Source organism: Pteropus vampyrus, unplaced genomic scaffold (assembly GCF_000151845.1).
Source record: "Pteropus vampyrus isolate Shadow unplaced genomic scaffold, Pvam_2.0 Scaffold387, whole genome shotgun sequence".
NCBI classification, from domain to species: domain Eukaryota; kingdom Metazoa; phylum Chordata; class Mammalia; order Chiroptera; family Pteropodidae; genus Pteropus; species Pteropus vampyrus.
Genome location: NW_011889168.1, coordinates 1110275 through 1126932, shown reverse-complemented (window position 1 = coordinate 1126932; position 16658 = coordinate 1110275). Strand labels below are relative to the sequence as shown.

General features: G+C 37.2%; 1 protein-coding gene and 1 non-coding gene across 2 annotated transcripts in view; one reads left to right on the top strand and one right to left on the bottom strand.

The window, feature by feature from the left end:
• Nucleotides 1-16658, top strand: part of EFHC2 (EF-hand domain containing 2) — a 168477-nt gene that overhangs the window by 55707 nt on the left and 96112 nt on the right. Inside the window, exon 3 of the mRNA XM_011380026.2 lies at nucleotides 4993-5143. Within this exon, the coding sequence (XP_011378328.2) occupies nucleotides 4993-5143 (151 nt within the window). The remainder of the gene's footprint in view (nucleotides 1-4992; nucleotides 5144-16658) is intronic.
• Nucleotides 5339-5457, bottom strand: LOC111731604. The gene has a single exon (XR_002777215.1). It is a non-coding gene; the product is annotated as a 5S ribosomal RNA (ribosomal RNA).

The following is a 16658-nucleotide window of genomic DNA, read 5'->3' as shown; positions in this document are numbered from 1 at the left end:
TCTGTAATAAAGGACAGATTACAGAAGAAAAACAGAAGTTTAATAACAATGTACACCTCCTTTATACATGGGAGATACCCAAGAAAACTGAATAACTCCCAGAAATGGCCCAAGCCATGACCTTAAATACCATTTTTAGCTAAGGACAAAAGAAGATGTAGAGTTGGGGCTTCTGAGAGGCCAGCTACGGGAGGTTATCAGGCAAAGCACAGTAAACTCGAGTTATTGGCTTTGCACTGCATATCCCAAATATCTGCATTCTCCATTGATAGGTTTCTAGAGATTCAGTCATCCTCCTTTTCCTGGTACAGAGAGGGAGACACCCTTACAAATAGAGATTTCCCTTATAAATATAAATGTCTTTTACAAGAGGGCAACCTTTAGATGAATTTCAAAGCTTCTTCTGTATCTTCAGTTTTATAAAAATAATCAGCTCAAGATAGTTCTTATGCCAAAGAAGCATATTTTGGGGTTTCATATTCTGCTCCCCATCATATATGATAAATTTCTATAAATATGCCATTGACATGTATAAAGGAGCCATTCTGTATATGCAATACAAAATTTATTGTGGCTTATTTCCTTAATTCTAAGACTCTATAATTACAAGAGAAACCATTGATTTAATAATAGCTTTTCAGGAAGAATAAACAATACATTAAATGTATATAAATTTTTATTATTTACTAATTTATAAAGGCATGCATTTATCCTTACTGTTATATACCTTCTTCTTCTTTAGTGCCTCATAATTTAAGTCTGAGCCTTTTTCATCAAATACAACCTAAATATTTTAAACTTAGATTCGTGATGCTGATCTTTTCATAAAATGTTGAGCCTTATCGAACATTACTGGTGTTTTATCTCTCTCTCCTAACTCTTCTCTAGAAATTCAACTGTAAGTTTTGACTCTTAGATGTTTGGTTCCTGAGTCTTTTTGCATTGGTCACACCAACCTTATCATCTCTAAAGAGTCTGTGATTTATTCTGAGAGATTAGGCTTTTGCATCGCCTAGCTTACGATGGACAGTCTTCACACAATTATTTTTTTGTGCCAGTGCTTCATCGGACAATAGTCATTTCGAAACATTTTAAGTGAAAATTATGAATCTAAATTGATGTTAAAATCCAGCTATTTGGGATATGCAGTGCAAAGCTAATAACACAATTGACATGAAAATAAAATTTACTCCTTCCTCACAAGGCTAAATTTACACCTTACATCAAGTTAAAGTATGTGCTTGTTAAAACCCACTCCTGACTGCTTTGAGTTTCTTTTGGCATTAATTGTAAGAACATTCTGATTTCAGAAATAGTAACATTAAAAATTTCCCTTTATAATGAGGAAATATCATGTATCTATTATTTAAAGCTAATTCATTTCAGATTTTATGCCCTCTAGGCTATCATCAAATCCAAATGCCTCAAGGATCAGGCAGGTAACCTAATATAAGGCAGTAGAGCTTACAGAGGTCTGTGGGGGGACTAAAGATCACATGCCCTGCCAAATGACATTTACATTCCATTTTTAAGAAGATTACAGTCAATTATATCCTTTAGGACCTTATTTTATCTAGTTTCTGCTTGATATCATAAATTATAATGAAAACTTGTATCATAATTATGTTTCTATAAATTTTCATTTCTAGCAAGTTTTATTTCAGATCAGAGCTGGGTTCTCTGGTATATCAAGTACCATTGCAATTGGGTCTTTTATCTTTGTGAGATCACTTTTAATCTATTTGGTGTCTCTTGCCTTGCATTCTACTTTGCTACATTTTACAATTCCCTCTCCCTCATCCTTTTCTATCTTTCCATTTCTACCACAACGATTTGTTCTCTACCTTTTGTCTTGGGGGGAGATGATTTTCCTTCTGCCTTTCTAGGTTCTTGGGTGAGATATCCCTGTAATAAAAAACAGATTAATGGGAAAAACGAACAAGTTTAATAACATGTATTCCTCCTGTATACATGGGAGAGACCCAGGAAAACTGAGTAATTCCCTGGATTGGTGCAAACCACCACTTTAAATATCATCTCTAACTAAAGACATAAGATGTGGTAGGCAGGGGAAGGCTAGTTATGGGAGGTTATTAGGAAGGGGACAGTAAAAAGGGGTATGGTTGTTAATACAGATTTAAGTCCTTGCCTTCTCGATTGATAAGAGTTTCTAGAGATTTAGAGCCATCTTTCTCTTCCTGGTACAGAGAGGAGGATACCCTTCCAAATGGAGATTTCCCTTACAAATGTAAATGTCTCTTGCAAAAAGGTAACTTACTCAATTTTCAGAGCTTCTCCTGTGTCTGCAGTTTCTTAAAAATAACTAGTCTAAAATAATTCTTATGCCAAATAGGCATATTTTGGGGTGACAAATTCTGCTCCCTTTCACTTTCATGGTGGAGTTCTATAGCCCTGTATTCTCAAGAAACCAGAACATGAAATATCAGTATATCCCTCTTCTAGAAATATTGAAGTCCAGCTTCAAATAATGTCTTTTTTCTCTCTTTATTTTCATTTAGCATCCTTTATTCTCTTTTAATGCATCACTGGATTGATAAATGTTTAATGGTTACATACATGACAGTGTTATCAACTGATCTATGCCAGTTTGGTCATTTACAAATATATATCAATAACATTTAATACGTAGGGATAGGTGAGAGCTCTGAATGATCTCTCTACACTTTCCTACCTGATTACAAAGAAAAGAAGTTTCAGGTTGAATACTATTGTAGGAGTGGAAAACTTTCCTCTTCTACCTTTTTAGGTTCTTTTGCTGGTCTAATAATTAAATTGACATAAGACAGATTAACATGAGAAAAACAAATTTTGTACATATGAGAGCCCCATAAAAATATTAGACTCCGTGGCAGTCAGGTAATTGAGGCTTATATAGCATCCTGAGCTAAAGGGGTAGAGAAAGGGGTAGGTTTCTGGGGCTTCAAAGGGGGAGGATAATTCACGGGAAGATGTGAAGAACAAATGTTTGTTAAACAAATATTTGCCATGCCATGCAGATAAGTCTTTCTGATATAAAAACTTTCTCTAGTAATAGCTCTCTTCCTGGTATGGGGCCCTAATCTAAATCCTTTTAATCAGTTAAGGGGAAGATAAAAAGTTTTTCTTGAGTCTGCTGGGCCCTGATTGTCTTCAGCTTGAAATAATCCATATGCCAAAGTGGCACATTCTGGGGTGGCATATTCTGCTCCCCCTCACTACCTTTACTGAAAACTTGATAAAACCCCAGCTCTGTTGTCCTTTTAGGTGTTCCAGCAACATCTTTTTACGCACTGCTTTCTTATTGGGATATAATTCATATAACATAAAATTCACAATTTTAATGTGTCCAATACAGTTTGGTGTCCAATTATCTTTTTTAAAACTGAGGTAAAATTTACACAATGTAAATTAATCAGCCATTTTAAAGTTTGCAATTTAGTGGCATCCGATATATTCATAATGTTGTACAACCATCGCCTCAATCCAGTTCCCTAGACATTTTCATCACTCCAGAAGAAAACCCTGTATCTATCTAACAGCATCTTACCAGAAATGTTCACTCAACACAAATGTGGCAACGTTTTATCTAGCTAAATCAGACTAGATAAATTCCCGAAGAAAGCAGCTGAACATAGGACCATTTCAGAATGAAGCCAAAGGTGCTGTTTTGAAGGATATAGACCTCTGGACTTACTAGATTCTTAGAACCTGATCCAGTAAAGACACTGACTGTCAATATTTACAACTGATCCATTAATTTTGAATACAATCATTTTACTAACTAAAACTTATTTCTACCATCTTTTATGGTAATTAACAAGGCTTCTTGCGTTGATCAGAGATAAACTTCAGAAAGGGCATTTTGTCAGCCCTTTCTGAAGTATGGGCTTCCAATAGAAATTTGCTAAACACTACCAGAGCATATATTCCTAATTCAGGTAACTGACTACACTTAGAGGGTAAATTTTATTTAACAGACTCACTCATATGTATCATACTGTCCATGTTGAATGACCCTAGTCTTATGTCTATTCACAATTAAATTTTGCAACTTTAATTATGATTTAAAAAAATGAGAACAAAGGGAATATTAAAATGGAGCTCTTGGGGAGCCTGTGCCCCAGTCAGGCTTGAAATGGCAACCTAAATCTACTGTTCCCTTAGTTTTTCTCAATTATGATGTCATTCTCAGTGTGTGAGCATGTTGCCATGTTGAAAGTAATTCCATTGTTTAAAGATACGTTTTTTTTTTTCATACAATATAGCACCTAAACCTAAGGAACTTGTTTCAACTGATCTTCAACTGAAGAGGGAGTCAGGCCTCTGTTTCAACATGGGAGAAAATGGGCTGTGTTGTACTTACAGTGAGGTACAATTTTACAAAGTGGTGTTAAGGAGTTTTCAAGGGTATTTTTGACTATCTGAGTTTTACTATAACTACTTTAGAATCCACCTCTCTTATCTGAGCACCTCCTTGCCTCCCCCCAGCCTTCCCCACCCCAACACAAACACAATGTGAGACGGGGTCTGGCATTGAGCTGAGCTCTTTGAGGTTCTTGAAGAAATATAAGGTGGGGATCTTTGGAGCACTGGAAGAATTTCGGGTCTGCATGGTGTTATTTTTAATGGGTAAAAGTGACAAAACTTACATTCTTCTTGTGAGAAAGAATATTATTTTGTTTGTAACGCAAACATATAATATCCCGCTGCAAAATTCCAAAGACAGATGCTAGTTTAGTTTATGGTAGAGCTGAATGATGGATTTATTGCTTGAATATCATTTCTTCATTCTAATCAGACGGTGATGAAAATATAAAATAATCTTGATATACTGAAAGCTAAATTGTATATCCATTCTCATAGCTGATGTGTAGAATGTCTTGCAAAAATCTCAACTTTTTTTTACAGTAACAAAAAGTATATAGGCTTTATTGATTTTAAGTTTGCTTATTTTTTAAATCATTTCTTAGTTTCCAATTATGATTCCAACAGGTATTGTCTTTTGATGCTTATGTAGAAGATGAAGTACCTGATAAAAGTCAAGAAAAGTATAGAATAAGATTCTATAAAATCTTCTTCTACCTTGAAGATGACACAATTCAAGTAACTGAACCAGTGGTGAAAAATAGTGGACTGCGTCAAGGTATCTATTTAAAATAGAGTTACTATTCTTCCACTTTTAATTTTTGCCTTTATATTCTGTCTTGCTCTAGCTTTTTAATCAATCAATCAATTAATTAATTAACTTAAAAATTTTTTAGATGAGGCGACCCTTGGTTGACCTCACAGATTTCAAGGACCTTGCCAGCTTACAATCCCTTATTTTTTTATTTTTTAATGCCTATAGCACCTAGTCTTCCTAAATGGTCTCCCATCCAAGTACTAACCAGGCCCGACCCTGCTTAGCTTCCGAGATCAGATGGGATCAGGCTTGTTCAGGGTGGTATGGCCATAGACACTCTAGCTTTTTAAAAAGACCTCATGCTACTGCTTAGGTATCTAACTTATTGGCAGTAGTGAACATAAATATGCTCTTAGCTTATAGTGTTTTATAGTGACTTATCAGCTTTCTAACCCCCTTTGCACCCTCCTCAATATTGGCCATTTCTTTCACTCTTCTATGACATACTTGTATCCTTTCAGGTGCTGCTGTAGTATGAGCAAACTCTCCCATTTCTGACGTTTTTCTTCAAACTGTTTTTTTTTTTTTTTTTTTGCTATAACCACATCACTTCCTTCATAACACCCTCAGGGAAAGAGAGAAGACTGTTCTACTGCCAATTCCAGATTGGTGTTCTCTTTTCCTTCTTGAGTTCACTGCCATTTGCTTCAACCACCCTCGCCTCATCCTCATACCTGTTAACTACAGAATTTGATGGTACTTCAAACAGAAGATCATTGTTTCTTCACCTCACATATGCCAGTCATCTTTATCCATACTCCACTTAGCTGGGCAAGTGTTAACTCTGTGATGAGGCCACCAGAGAGACTAATCCTAGGTTGTATTATTAGAAGCAGGAAGAGATCAAGGGAGATGACTGATTTCTTTTGTTTGTATTATGAGTCCTTCATTTGGTATGATGCTGAGTTCTGTATGCCTTCAAGGGATAGCAACCATTATGGTGAAAGGACTGATAATTTGTCATGTATAAGGCAAAATAATGAAAATAGAAGACTTGGGTATGCCTGATAAATGTCTTCAGGAATCCAAAGATATGTTCTTTGGAGAAGGAGTGACCTAGTTTTCTGTATCCTCAAGGGTAGGACCTAGGAGGTCAGAATTTGGGTCAGAAAGAGGAATAATTTTCTGGAAAAGAGCCACCAGAAGTTGTAGTGGATGGCTGTGTATGAGTGTGGTCAGGGTTGGGTGGAGGGGTGGAGGAGAGGGGAGTCATATATTTGTTTGGTCATTGGTATAGATGGATGACCCTGGGGGCAGGTCAAGGGTTATTTTTCACAGACAGCTTAGTAGAAGTGTAGGAGGGGAGTCGTGTGTGTGTTTGGTGTTTGGTGTAGATGACCTTCCAAGGCCCCTTTGATCTCTGACGAGCTGTGATTCTTGGGTACATTGTTGTCTCTTTGTCTTTTGGAGTATTGCCATCTCCAGTATTTTAGGCTCTGAAATTGCCTTCTTTGACTATAGTCTCTACTCCTTTTCCTTCCTCTATTTGTTCATATCCACTGCCCTTGTTTTTCATTCTCCTAGCAAAACATATCCTGAATCTGTCCATGTCTCCCTCCTTTTCTACCATCCTAACACAAGCTACCCTCATTTCTTGACTTAGAGGAATGGAATAGCTGCTTAATAGGTCTCTCTGCTTCCATTTTTGCTCTTCCTATAATGTTTTCTATGCAGCAGCCACAGTGTTGTTTGGGACATTACCTTGGTGGCCTCCAAGATGCATGCATGGAGACTTTCCCTAAGACCACAGAACAGAAGCCTCATGGACCAGATTAAAAATGTATGAATCACACAATACATTAAAACAATTTAAAATACATAGCGAGAAGCAATGGGAAGGAGATAGTGTAGGTTCACTCACTTAGGACAGGGTAGAAGTGGGTGGAAGGACCACCGTACCTGAATCCTGGGGTAGGCAATAGTCTTGCCTCTCTTTTTCTGCTGCATTAGCCATTCCTGCTAATAGTGTGGTTTAGAAACCAGAGTTGAAATTCAAGGACCACAGACAGAAGGGACCTTGGGCTAATGGTACATACTCTATTAGAGAGATGCAGGGACGGTTGGGCCTAGTCACAGCTGTAGCTCACCAGTAAGCCTGCTAAATAGTCATGGGTTTTGTTTGTGTTTTTTGGGCAAAGGACAAATGGGGCCAGAATAGGTGTCACCAATGAATGGTTGGCCAAATTAAGGCCCCATGAATATTGAGTACTCATGAATATTTACTACCTTTTGTAGATGAGTATGTCATGAATATTTATAGCCCAGGTGCCTCATGTATATTTAATGCATACTGAAAATTAGTTATCTCTTGGTCCTTCCATCCCTTTCTTCCTATGTTTAACATATACATGTTCTACTTACTATCTACTTATTGTTATTTAACACATCTTATGATTTTCTGTCTATGTTGAATAAACTTTTTGCTTACTGACTACTTATCTGGACCCAGTGGTTCCATATTGATATACTACAATGGGTTCCAGGGGGATAAACAGAGGAATTTTGGGACTGTAGTCCTCTGAGAATAAGGTTGTGATGAGTCAGTATGCAAAGGACTTCCTTCAATGCTCATGAGATTGAGGTTTTTCTTAGAGCATGGCTTCATTGTGTCTGGATGATGAATTTGGAGCCAGGCAGCATTGCAAAGAAGTGTTTTTTGAATGCATATTCTGTGCCATGCACTGTGCTGGGTTTTGAGAAAATGGACAAAAGGAATAAAATATGTCATACTCCTATGTCTTATAGGCAAGCAGGTTAGAGAAGAAAGGGAGCCAGGTGACTAGTCCAAGAGGTTTGCAATTGTTCAGGTTAGAAATGCTGAGTGTCCAAATCAGGACAATGATGGCAAGAATAAAAAATAAGGGAAAGATTTTAGAGACATTCGATTGGCAGAGTTGATAGGCCTTGACCAGCTATTAAATATAGAGAGTGAAGAAGGGGAATATCTAATGATAAAGTGCCTACTTTGTCATTATCTTGTCTAATTCCCCAACAACTACCATTAGCTTTTATAGGAAAGAAAACAGGCTCAGAGAGGTAATTTGCTCCATCTGAATCTTAACCGATTGCCTGGGAGCTTACTCTGTGGTTGAGAGGATGGTGATGTGTTAATAAAGCCCAGGAGCATGGAGCAAGGAGCAGCATCGGAGATGGAGCCGAAATGTGTTTGTTTGGGTCATGAGGCCTTTGAAGGTGTGTTGGGACATCTGTGTAGTGATGCCCACCTGGCAGGTGGAATCTTGGTATGTGTTTTCAGGAAAAAAGTCAAGACTATAGATGTGGACTGGGAATTGGAGGTGTCTAGATCAGGCTTATTTTACATTGTTGGAAGACAGCTGCTGTTGAGGTGGAGGTGATTCAATTTTGTGTCTGTGCTTGGTTTTGCCAGTGGAGGGAAAAAGTGAGGATTGGTTTGAGGAGGCAATATGAGCTGTCCTCATTAGTCTTTGTGTTCTAGCATTAGTCTTTGTGTTCTTTGTTTAGTCTCTCTTGAAATATTTAATATGATAATTTTTGTTAAGTCAGTCATTCATATGTCATTCATAGTGGGCATATACCATATTTAAGTACTACATTCCATAAACTGTCCAAGAAGAGAAATGAAATGCAACTTCTATGAGAATCTTGGAAAGGCAAATGGAAGATAGTCGTAATGATTTATTTGAAAATAATTTTTATGTAAGTAGTGGGGGATATTATTCATAAAGACTCAGGAAGAAAACCCAAGTAAAAGACAATTCTAAAGTCTTTTGAAAATTTCAGAATTTCTGATTGGCTCATTCTGATCAAGACATTTCCCTGAGTGAAGACACAGCTCAGGGGATCTGTACAGAATACACAGTAATCATGATATGTAACAAGACTATTTGTCAGCAGAGTGGAGATAACCTGGTTTTAGTAAGTCCTGTGGAAAGTAAACACAGGTAACCACTCTATCATCAAGCTTTGTTTAGTGAGAAACCAGTCTCTCTTGAAATATTTAATATGATAATTTTTGTTAAGAAAGGTTTTTTTTGGAGGGGGGACAGAATACCTTGGAAAATCATTTAAATGCCTTCTTCAAGCTCTCCTAAATTAAATGATTGGGAAAAAGAAAACAAGCTTAATAAATCAGTGACTTAGACCTCAGAGAGACAAGTAGGAACTGTTCCTTTCAGTTATATCTTGAGAGGTCTGGGCCTGATTTTCCTGTGCCTGTTGCTCATTTAGGTGTCACACACTCATCGATGATATTCCTGTCACTTCCACAGGATTTAGATATTTATCAAATGAACTCAGAGATCAGATGCACCTGTTTTTTTGTGGCACTGACCATTCAGAAATTAGTGCACCTGGATGAATTAGCCTCTTTTTAAGTTGCTTCTCCTATCATGTATTTTTTTTGGAGGGGGGAGGGAGAACTTTGGAATAAACCAGAAACAAAGAGGCATCCCTTAGCATGGTGCCAAAAATAGACATTCAGTTACATGCAGCTTCTAATCAGAACAACATATTTTTAACGTTCATGAATCCTTGTTGGCAGAGATGTATGTGTGTGTTAAAAGTCAAGTCACTGTCATACTTCAAGGCTTGCTTTCATTTCTTGCCAGGACATCACTCTCTTTTTGGTTAAATGTGTTATATTTATAGAATTTGTTGTTCTGTTGGAATGTAGTTAAAACGTTTCATTAAGCCAAGAATGCCAGAGGTTAATCACAGTAGTTTTACCTCCAGTTGTCTAACAGAATAATTGTCAAATACAACCAAGTCCAAACTAATCTATGCTAAAAAAAGGATAATGATTAGAAACATGTCATGATTTTCTGGTAAGGTCTGTACCAGTTGTTCTCAGTTGAGAGTAATCATCTTCTGGCCCACCCCAAGATTTCTGTTTCTATAGGTGTGAGGCCAAGAACTGGTTTCCACTTGGTTCTTAGTGTATCCTTAGTTAAGAACACTGATTTCCACTAGTGAGTTGCTTCAGCCCTCAACAGGATAGTATTTCTTATTTTTATTTTTTTCGTACTGTAAGATAATCTATCTTAAGCAAATGTAGTCATAAAATAGAAGTCAGTCACTCATATGTCATTCATAGTGGGCATATACCATATTTAAGTACTACATTCCATAAAGTGGAGGAGGGGTGGTGGTAGGATTGTGAGATGAAATACAAGATGCCCAGTTAAATTTGAATTTCAGATAAGCAATGAAAAAGTTTTTAGTATAACTGTATCCCAAATATTGCATGGAACACACTTATACTAAAAATTATTCATTGTTTATTTGGAATTCAAATTTAACTAGGCATCCTATATTTCAGTATCCTAAATCTGGCAACCCCAGAAGGTGGACCTTGGGGAGGAAATTGTCACTGAATGGAGTGGAGAATTTAAGAGTGGAGGTACATCATTGATCTATGAAGATAGGTGCATGGTGGCTGCTTGATAAATATTTGCCGAAGAAAGGAAGGAAGGAAAGGACAGAGAGAAGAGGGAAAAAAAGAAAGGAAAAGTGGTAGACAATGCCCATAACATAATGCAGGCATCAGAAACAGTACCAGATCCTTTGAGGGATCAAAGGAGGAAATACCAGTATCCACTAAATAAGAAAGCATTTGAGTGGTACCTCAAAAGTTGCTCCAAATAAAGATGGAAGAGGAATGCACATTAGTCAAAAGAAACAGCATGAGATGAAGAACTGAGAAAGTGGTGAGGTGAGGAGTTGGGAGGTATTTAGTAGAAGAACAAAGAGTGTATAAGGAAAACCAGATAGGAAGACAGTAATCAAGAGGACATTAGAGCACCTAACATGCTAACATTTGGGGGCTCTAGACTTGGATGTACCCTTTAGTCTGCAACACTACCAAAATGAACTAAGAATATTTTAAGATAGAAGTAAGAGGTTGGAGTCTTAATTTTGGAAGGTGAATTCCTTAAAAGCTGAATTTAGTGATATGAGCAAAGATCTAAAGCAAGTCTCAACTGAATGAAATGAAAACGCATTAAACATAAATGGACATATCATCATTTTGATCTAAACCACAGGAAAATGTTATAAAGTTACAGCTTGCAGAGTATAATCAGATAGCTGGGACTTAAAAAGGAAGATGTAAAAATGAAGATAAGGTAGTACTTAAAAGCGAGCATCTGATGCCTAGATATCTGTCCAAGTGGTCTTTATGAGGCAGTTAAAAAGGTAAATATTTAAAAATTTAAAGGACAGATATGGAGCTTTTGTTGTTGCTTTTTCCATTTTGTAGCATTATTTTTATTTATATACCTTGATGATCTCAGGCACTCTTCAGTGTGTGCCAAAAACACGACATCCTGCCCATTTCTCTTATATTCCAGAACAAATTTCTTTTGGTGGAGTTTCTGCCATTTATCATGGAAGACTATAATCACATAAATACCATTAGAAATTTCAGTCCCCAAAGGATACAGTTGAGAGACCCTACAAATATGTTATTAAGAGCTTTCATGTGAAACTATAGATTTCAAATGGCCCATGTTAGTTTTATGGTTAATATGGAATTGTGACTTTGGATTTCTTGTTATTAAAATTTTCTCGTTTAGTATTAGACCTGCCTTTTCTTTCCAATCTGTGGATGGTCAGGACTCTTTTGTTGTTACCACAAAGAACTTCCCTGGCCTCTTCTGAGAACCTTCTCATGAAGGCAGTGTGGGAGCTAAGATAAGAGTGTGGCAGTCTGGAGTATGCAGGCTCCTAAAGGAGGGTGGGGGGACAGGCAGTGCAGCGATGTTAGCCCTGAAGCAGGAATTGCTGCAGCTGGCAAGTGGGCCCTCTCCAGAAATTTGCCCTTAGAGAAGAGACAGGCTATTCTTTTGGAAAAGCAGCTTCATCATTTTCCTTTCCTTTTCATGATGACTGGCAGCTCTTCCTATTTCTATTCTGTTTTACCTATAACATGCCCCACTCTCTTTCACTTATGTAACTTGTGGCAGTAGTACCATGAGATACAGTTCAGTGCAAACTGTGGTAAGTAAAGGTATTTACTTCTTAGCTTGAAAACCGAGGTTAAAGATCTTTTTCTGCCATTTGTTAGGGTGTGACCTTGGGCATGTCACTTAACCACTCTGAGCTTTGGTTTTCTCATCCATAAACTGATTATTTATATTCATGCATTATCTGCCTCATGGGATTACTAAAGATTAAATGAGAAAATGTATATGAAACATATCCTAGGCTATGATGATTATGATGATGATCATTATTTAAAAGCTCAGTGGGTGGGCCAGTTCTTCCCACCTAGAAAAATATGTTTTCTATTCAAAGTATTACTGAACAGAAATCAGCACTAACTTGCTTATTTAAATTTTTATAATGAAGTACAAATGCAAGATAAGATGGAATTTCTGAAGAAGCTCCTGGCTATTGAATAAATCTTACATATTTTAAAAACTGTCACAATATAAATATTTTTTAAAGTGATACATAATAATTTCTGAAAATACCTGAAATGCCCATGCTTTTACAGATGTGTAAGTATGCAATTTGTTTTAAATGTCTAATCTTGAATGATTAAATAATTTGCATACTGTTTTCAGTGGCATGAATTAAAAGCTAATTGAAGTATAATTTTTTTGCAGTAAAATTATATCATCTTTTATGTAGTACATTTAAAAATATTCTAGGCCAGTTCTAATTTTATAGTTTTATTATTTTAATTTAATGTACCAAGTAATTAAAAGTTGCTGCAAAGAAAAGAGGATGAAAATGGTTTTAGTTAATTTCTCTCAACAGAGTGAAAAAATGATTAGAAGAATAATGGAACAGAGCTTAACACAGTTCCTGGCACATAAAAATATTCATTAAATGTTCGCTAATGAATAGGAATGAATAATAAGTATTTCTAGACTTAGGGAAAAGACACCATTCTCAGTGCTATATAAAATATAAAAAAGATTATTTGACATCTTTATACTAAAATACTTTCATACAATAGGTCATATAAGCCAATTTTATTTGAGCCATTAGACCTCAAAGTTTGCTCTGCTTGTCATTTTTTTTTTATTTTATAAATCTTATTTATGTTTTTAGTTTTCAGGTACAGTAGACATTCAATATTATATTAGTTTCAAGTGTACAGCATAGTGGTTAGACATTAATTTACGAAGTGATTGCCCCGTTTAGTCTAGTACCCACCTGGCACTATACATAGTTATTACGATATTATTGACTATATTCCCTATGCTGTACTTGACACCCCTGTGACTATTTTGTAACTGCCATTTCTACTTCTTAATCCCTTCACCTTTTTCACCCAGCCCCCAGACCCTTCTCCCATTTGGCAATCACCAGTTTGTTCTCTCTGTCTTATGAATCTGTTTCTGTTTTGTTCTTTAGATTTCACATATAAGTGAGATCATATGGTATTTGTCTTTCTCTGTTTGACTTATTTCATTAGCATAATATCCTCAAAAATGGTAAAATTTATTTTATTTTTTATGGCCAAGTAAAATTCCATTGTATATATGTACCACATCATTTTTACCTAGCACTTAGGTTGCTTCTGTATCTTGGCTATTGTAAATAAAGCTGCAATGAACATAGGAGTACATATATTTGTTTGAATTAGTGTTTGGATTTCTTTGGATAAATACCCAGAAGTAGAATTGTTTGGGTCATATGTCATTTCTTTTTTTACTTTTTCATTTTATATTTTTCTATTTTATATTAATATCAGATATATAGTACAATGGCTAGACATTTATATAATTTATGAAGTAATCCCCCCAATTACTCTAGTCATGACACACAATAATATTGACTGTTTTCCCTATGCTGTAATCTACATCCCCGTGACTGTTTTTTAACTACTAATTTGTGCTTCTTTATCACTTTACCTTTTTCACCCACTCCCCTAACCCCCTCTCCTCTGGCAATCACCAGTTTGTTCTCTGTATCTGGGAGTTGGTTTTTGTGCAGTTTGTTTCTTTTTTTATTTTTATAGTTGGCATACAATATTATATTAGTTTCAGGTGTACAACATAGTAATTATACAGCTATATAACTGTGATCACCCCAATAAATCTAGTGCCCCTCTGATACCATACATAGTTATTACAATATTATTGACTATATTCCTTATGCTATACTTACTATCTCTATGACGATTTTATAACTACCAATTTGTACTTCTTAATCCCTTCCCCGATTTTCAGCAACCTCCCAACCCCCCTCCCATATGGTAGCCCTCAAAGTGTTCTCTGTATCTATGAATTTGTTTGTTTTGTTTGTTCATTTATTTGTTCCTTCGGTTCCACATATAAGTGAAATCATGTGGCATTTGTCTTCCTCTATCTGACTTACTCCACTCAGCACACTACCCTCAAGATCCATCATGAAATATCTTTTTCTATCCCATTACTTTTAGTTTGTGTGTGTCTTTTAATCTGAAGTGAGTCTCTTGTAGGCAGCCAGTGTAAGAGTCTTGTTTTCTTATCCATTCAGCTATCCTATCTTTTGACTGGAGCATTTAATTCTTTTTCATTTGAAGTACTTGTTGATAGGTATGTATTATTGCCAGTCTTTATTTAGACTTTTGATACAAGTTTTTTCTTCTTCTTAAAGAAGTCTATCCAACATTTCCTGTAATATTGGCTTGGCGATAATGAACTCTAGCTTGTTCTTGTTTGGGAAGCTCTTTATCTGTCCGATTCTAAATGATAATTTTGGTGGGTAAAGTAATCTTGGTGGTAGGTCCTGGGTTTTCATCTCTTTGAATAATTCATGCCAGTCCCTTCTGGCCTGAAAAGTTTCTGTTGAGAAATCAACTGACAGTCTTATGGGAGATCCCTTGTAGGAAACTAACTGCTTTTCTCTTGCCTCTTTTATGATTCTTTGTCTTTAACCTTTTGCATTTTAATTATGTTGAGTTTTGGTGATCTTTGGGATCACCTTTTTTGGGACTCTCTGAGTTTCTTGGGGTTGTATGTCTATTTTCTTTACCAAGTTAGGGAGTTTTCCATCATTATTTCTTTAAATAGGTTCTTAATCCCCCACTCTCTCCTCTCTTCTTCTGGTACCAGCATTGCGAATGTTGTTAAGCTTGATGATGTCCCAGAGGTCCCTTAAACTATCTTCATTTTTAAAAATTCTTTTTTCTGTTTGCTGTTTTGATTGGGTGTTTTCTGTTACCTTGTCTTCCAAATCTCTGATTCAGTCCACTACTTCATCTTATCTACTGTTGTTTCCTTCTAGTGTATTCTTTATTTCAGTTATTGTATCCTTCATTTCTGACTGGTTCTTTTTATGGTTTCTAAGCTCTTTTTTGTGTTTACTATCTCTTTGTTGATGTTCTCACTAAGTTTCTTGAGCGTCCTTATAACCAGTGTTTTGAACTCTGTATCTATTAGATTGCTTGCATCCATTTTGTTTATTTTTTTTTTTCCTGGAATTTTTTTCTGTTCTTTCATCAGATACATGCTTTTTTTTTAATCTCCTCATTGTGGCTGCCTATTTGTGTTTGTTTCATGTTTTAGGTACATCTACAACATCTCCCAGCCTTGGCTGGATGACCTTATGTAGTAGGTATCTGTGAGGCCCAGTGACGCAGTTTCCCTGATCACTGGACCTGGGTGCTCCAGAATTGTCCCTTGTGTGGGTTATGTGTGCCTTCCTGTTATAGTTGAGTTTTGATTGCTGTTGGCATGTCAGCGAGTGGGACTGACTCTTAGGCTGATTGGCTGTGAGTACTAGCCTCATCCACAGCCTATGAACTGCTCTGCGGGGGCTGACTGAGCAGGATTCACCTCAGAGGGCTCTGGTGCCTGCTGAGACCACCCTTTGGTTGTGCTACTTTTTAGAGTAATAGGGTGGTGCTTTGCTGTGGTCTCAAGCTAGCCACCGAGTGTGTTGGTTCTGGGGCCTCTTGGGAGGGGCTCCCTTGCAGGCCAAGTTCAGCTGCTGCTGTGACTGGTATAGGGCTACCTGGTAGGAGCTACAGAGCGATCCTTGTTAGGTTGCTGCCTAGGGCTGGGCCCGGAGGCCATGGGAGAGGCTCTGCTGCGAACCAAGGCTGGCTACCACCAGTACGGGGCCTGGGGCAGCTCAGCAAAATACCCAGGTACCTTAAGCTCCGCTGCCACCTCCACCCAGCTTCCCATAAGGCTTAGTCGCTGAAAGAGCCTCTGGCGATAGGTGAGTTGGGTGATGCAGCATCTCAGGGAGTCCCAGGGTGGGGCAAGTGGTGTTCACCAGGTTAATGCAGGTTCAGATTTGACCTCAGTGCTGAGCCTGGGCTCATTCTGCAAATGTTTCAGTGTACATGGAGGCCAGGTACTGCCCCCTGGGCCTGCAGTCCCCTGCTAGTTGTCCAAGAAAGACTGCAGGGTAGGTTGGGGTTAGCTGCCTGCCACTGAAACTGCCTCTGTCATTGTAAGCCAGAGCCAGAGTTTTGCTGGTGAAAGAGCCTCCTGTGATGCAGGAGTTGGGGTGGGGTCCCCGGGAGTCACCAGTGTGGAGTGAGCAGAAT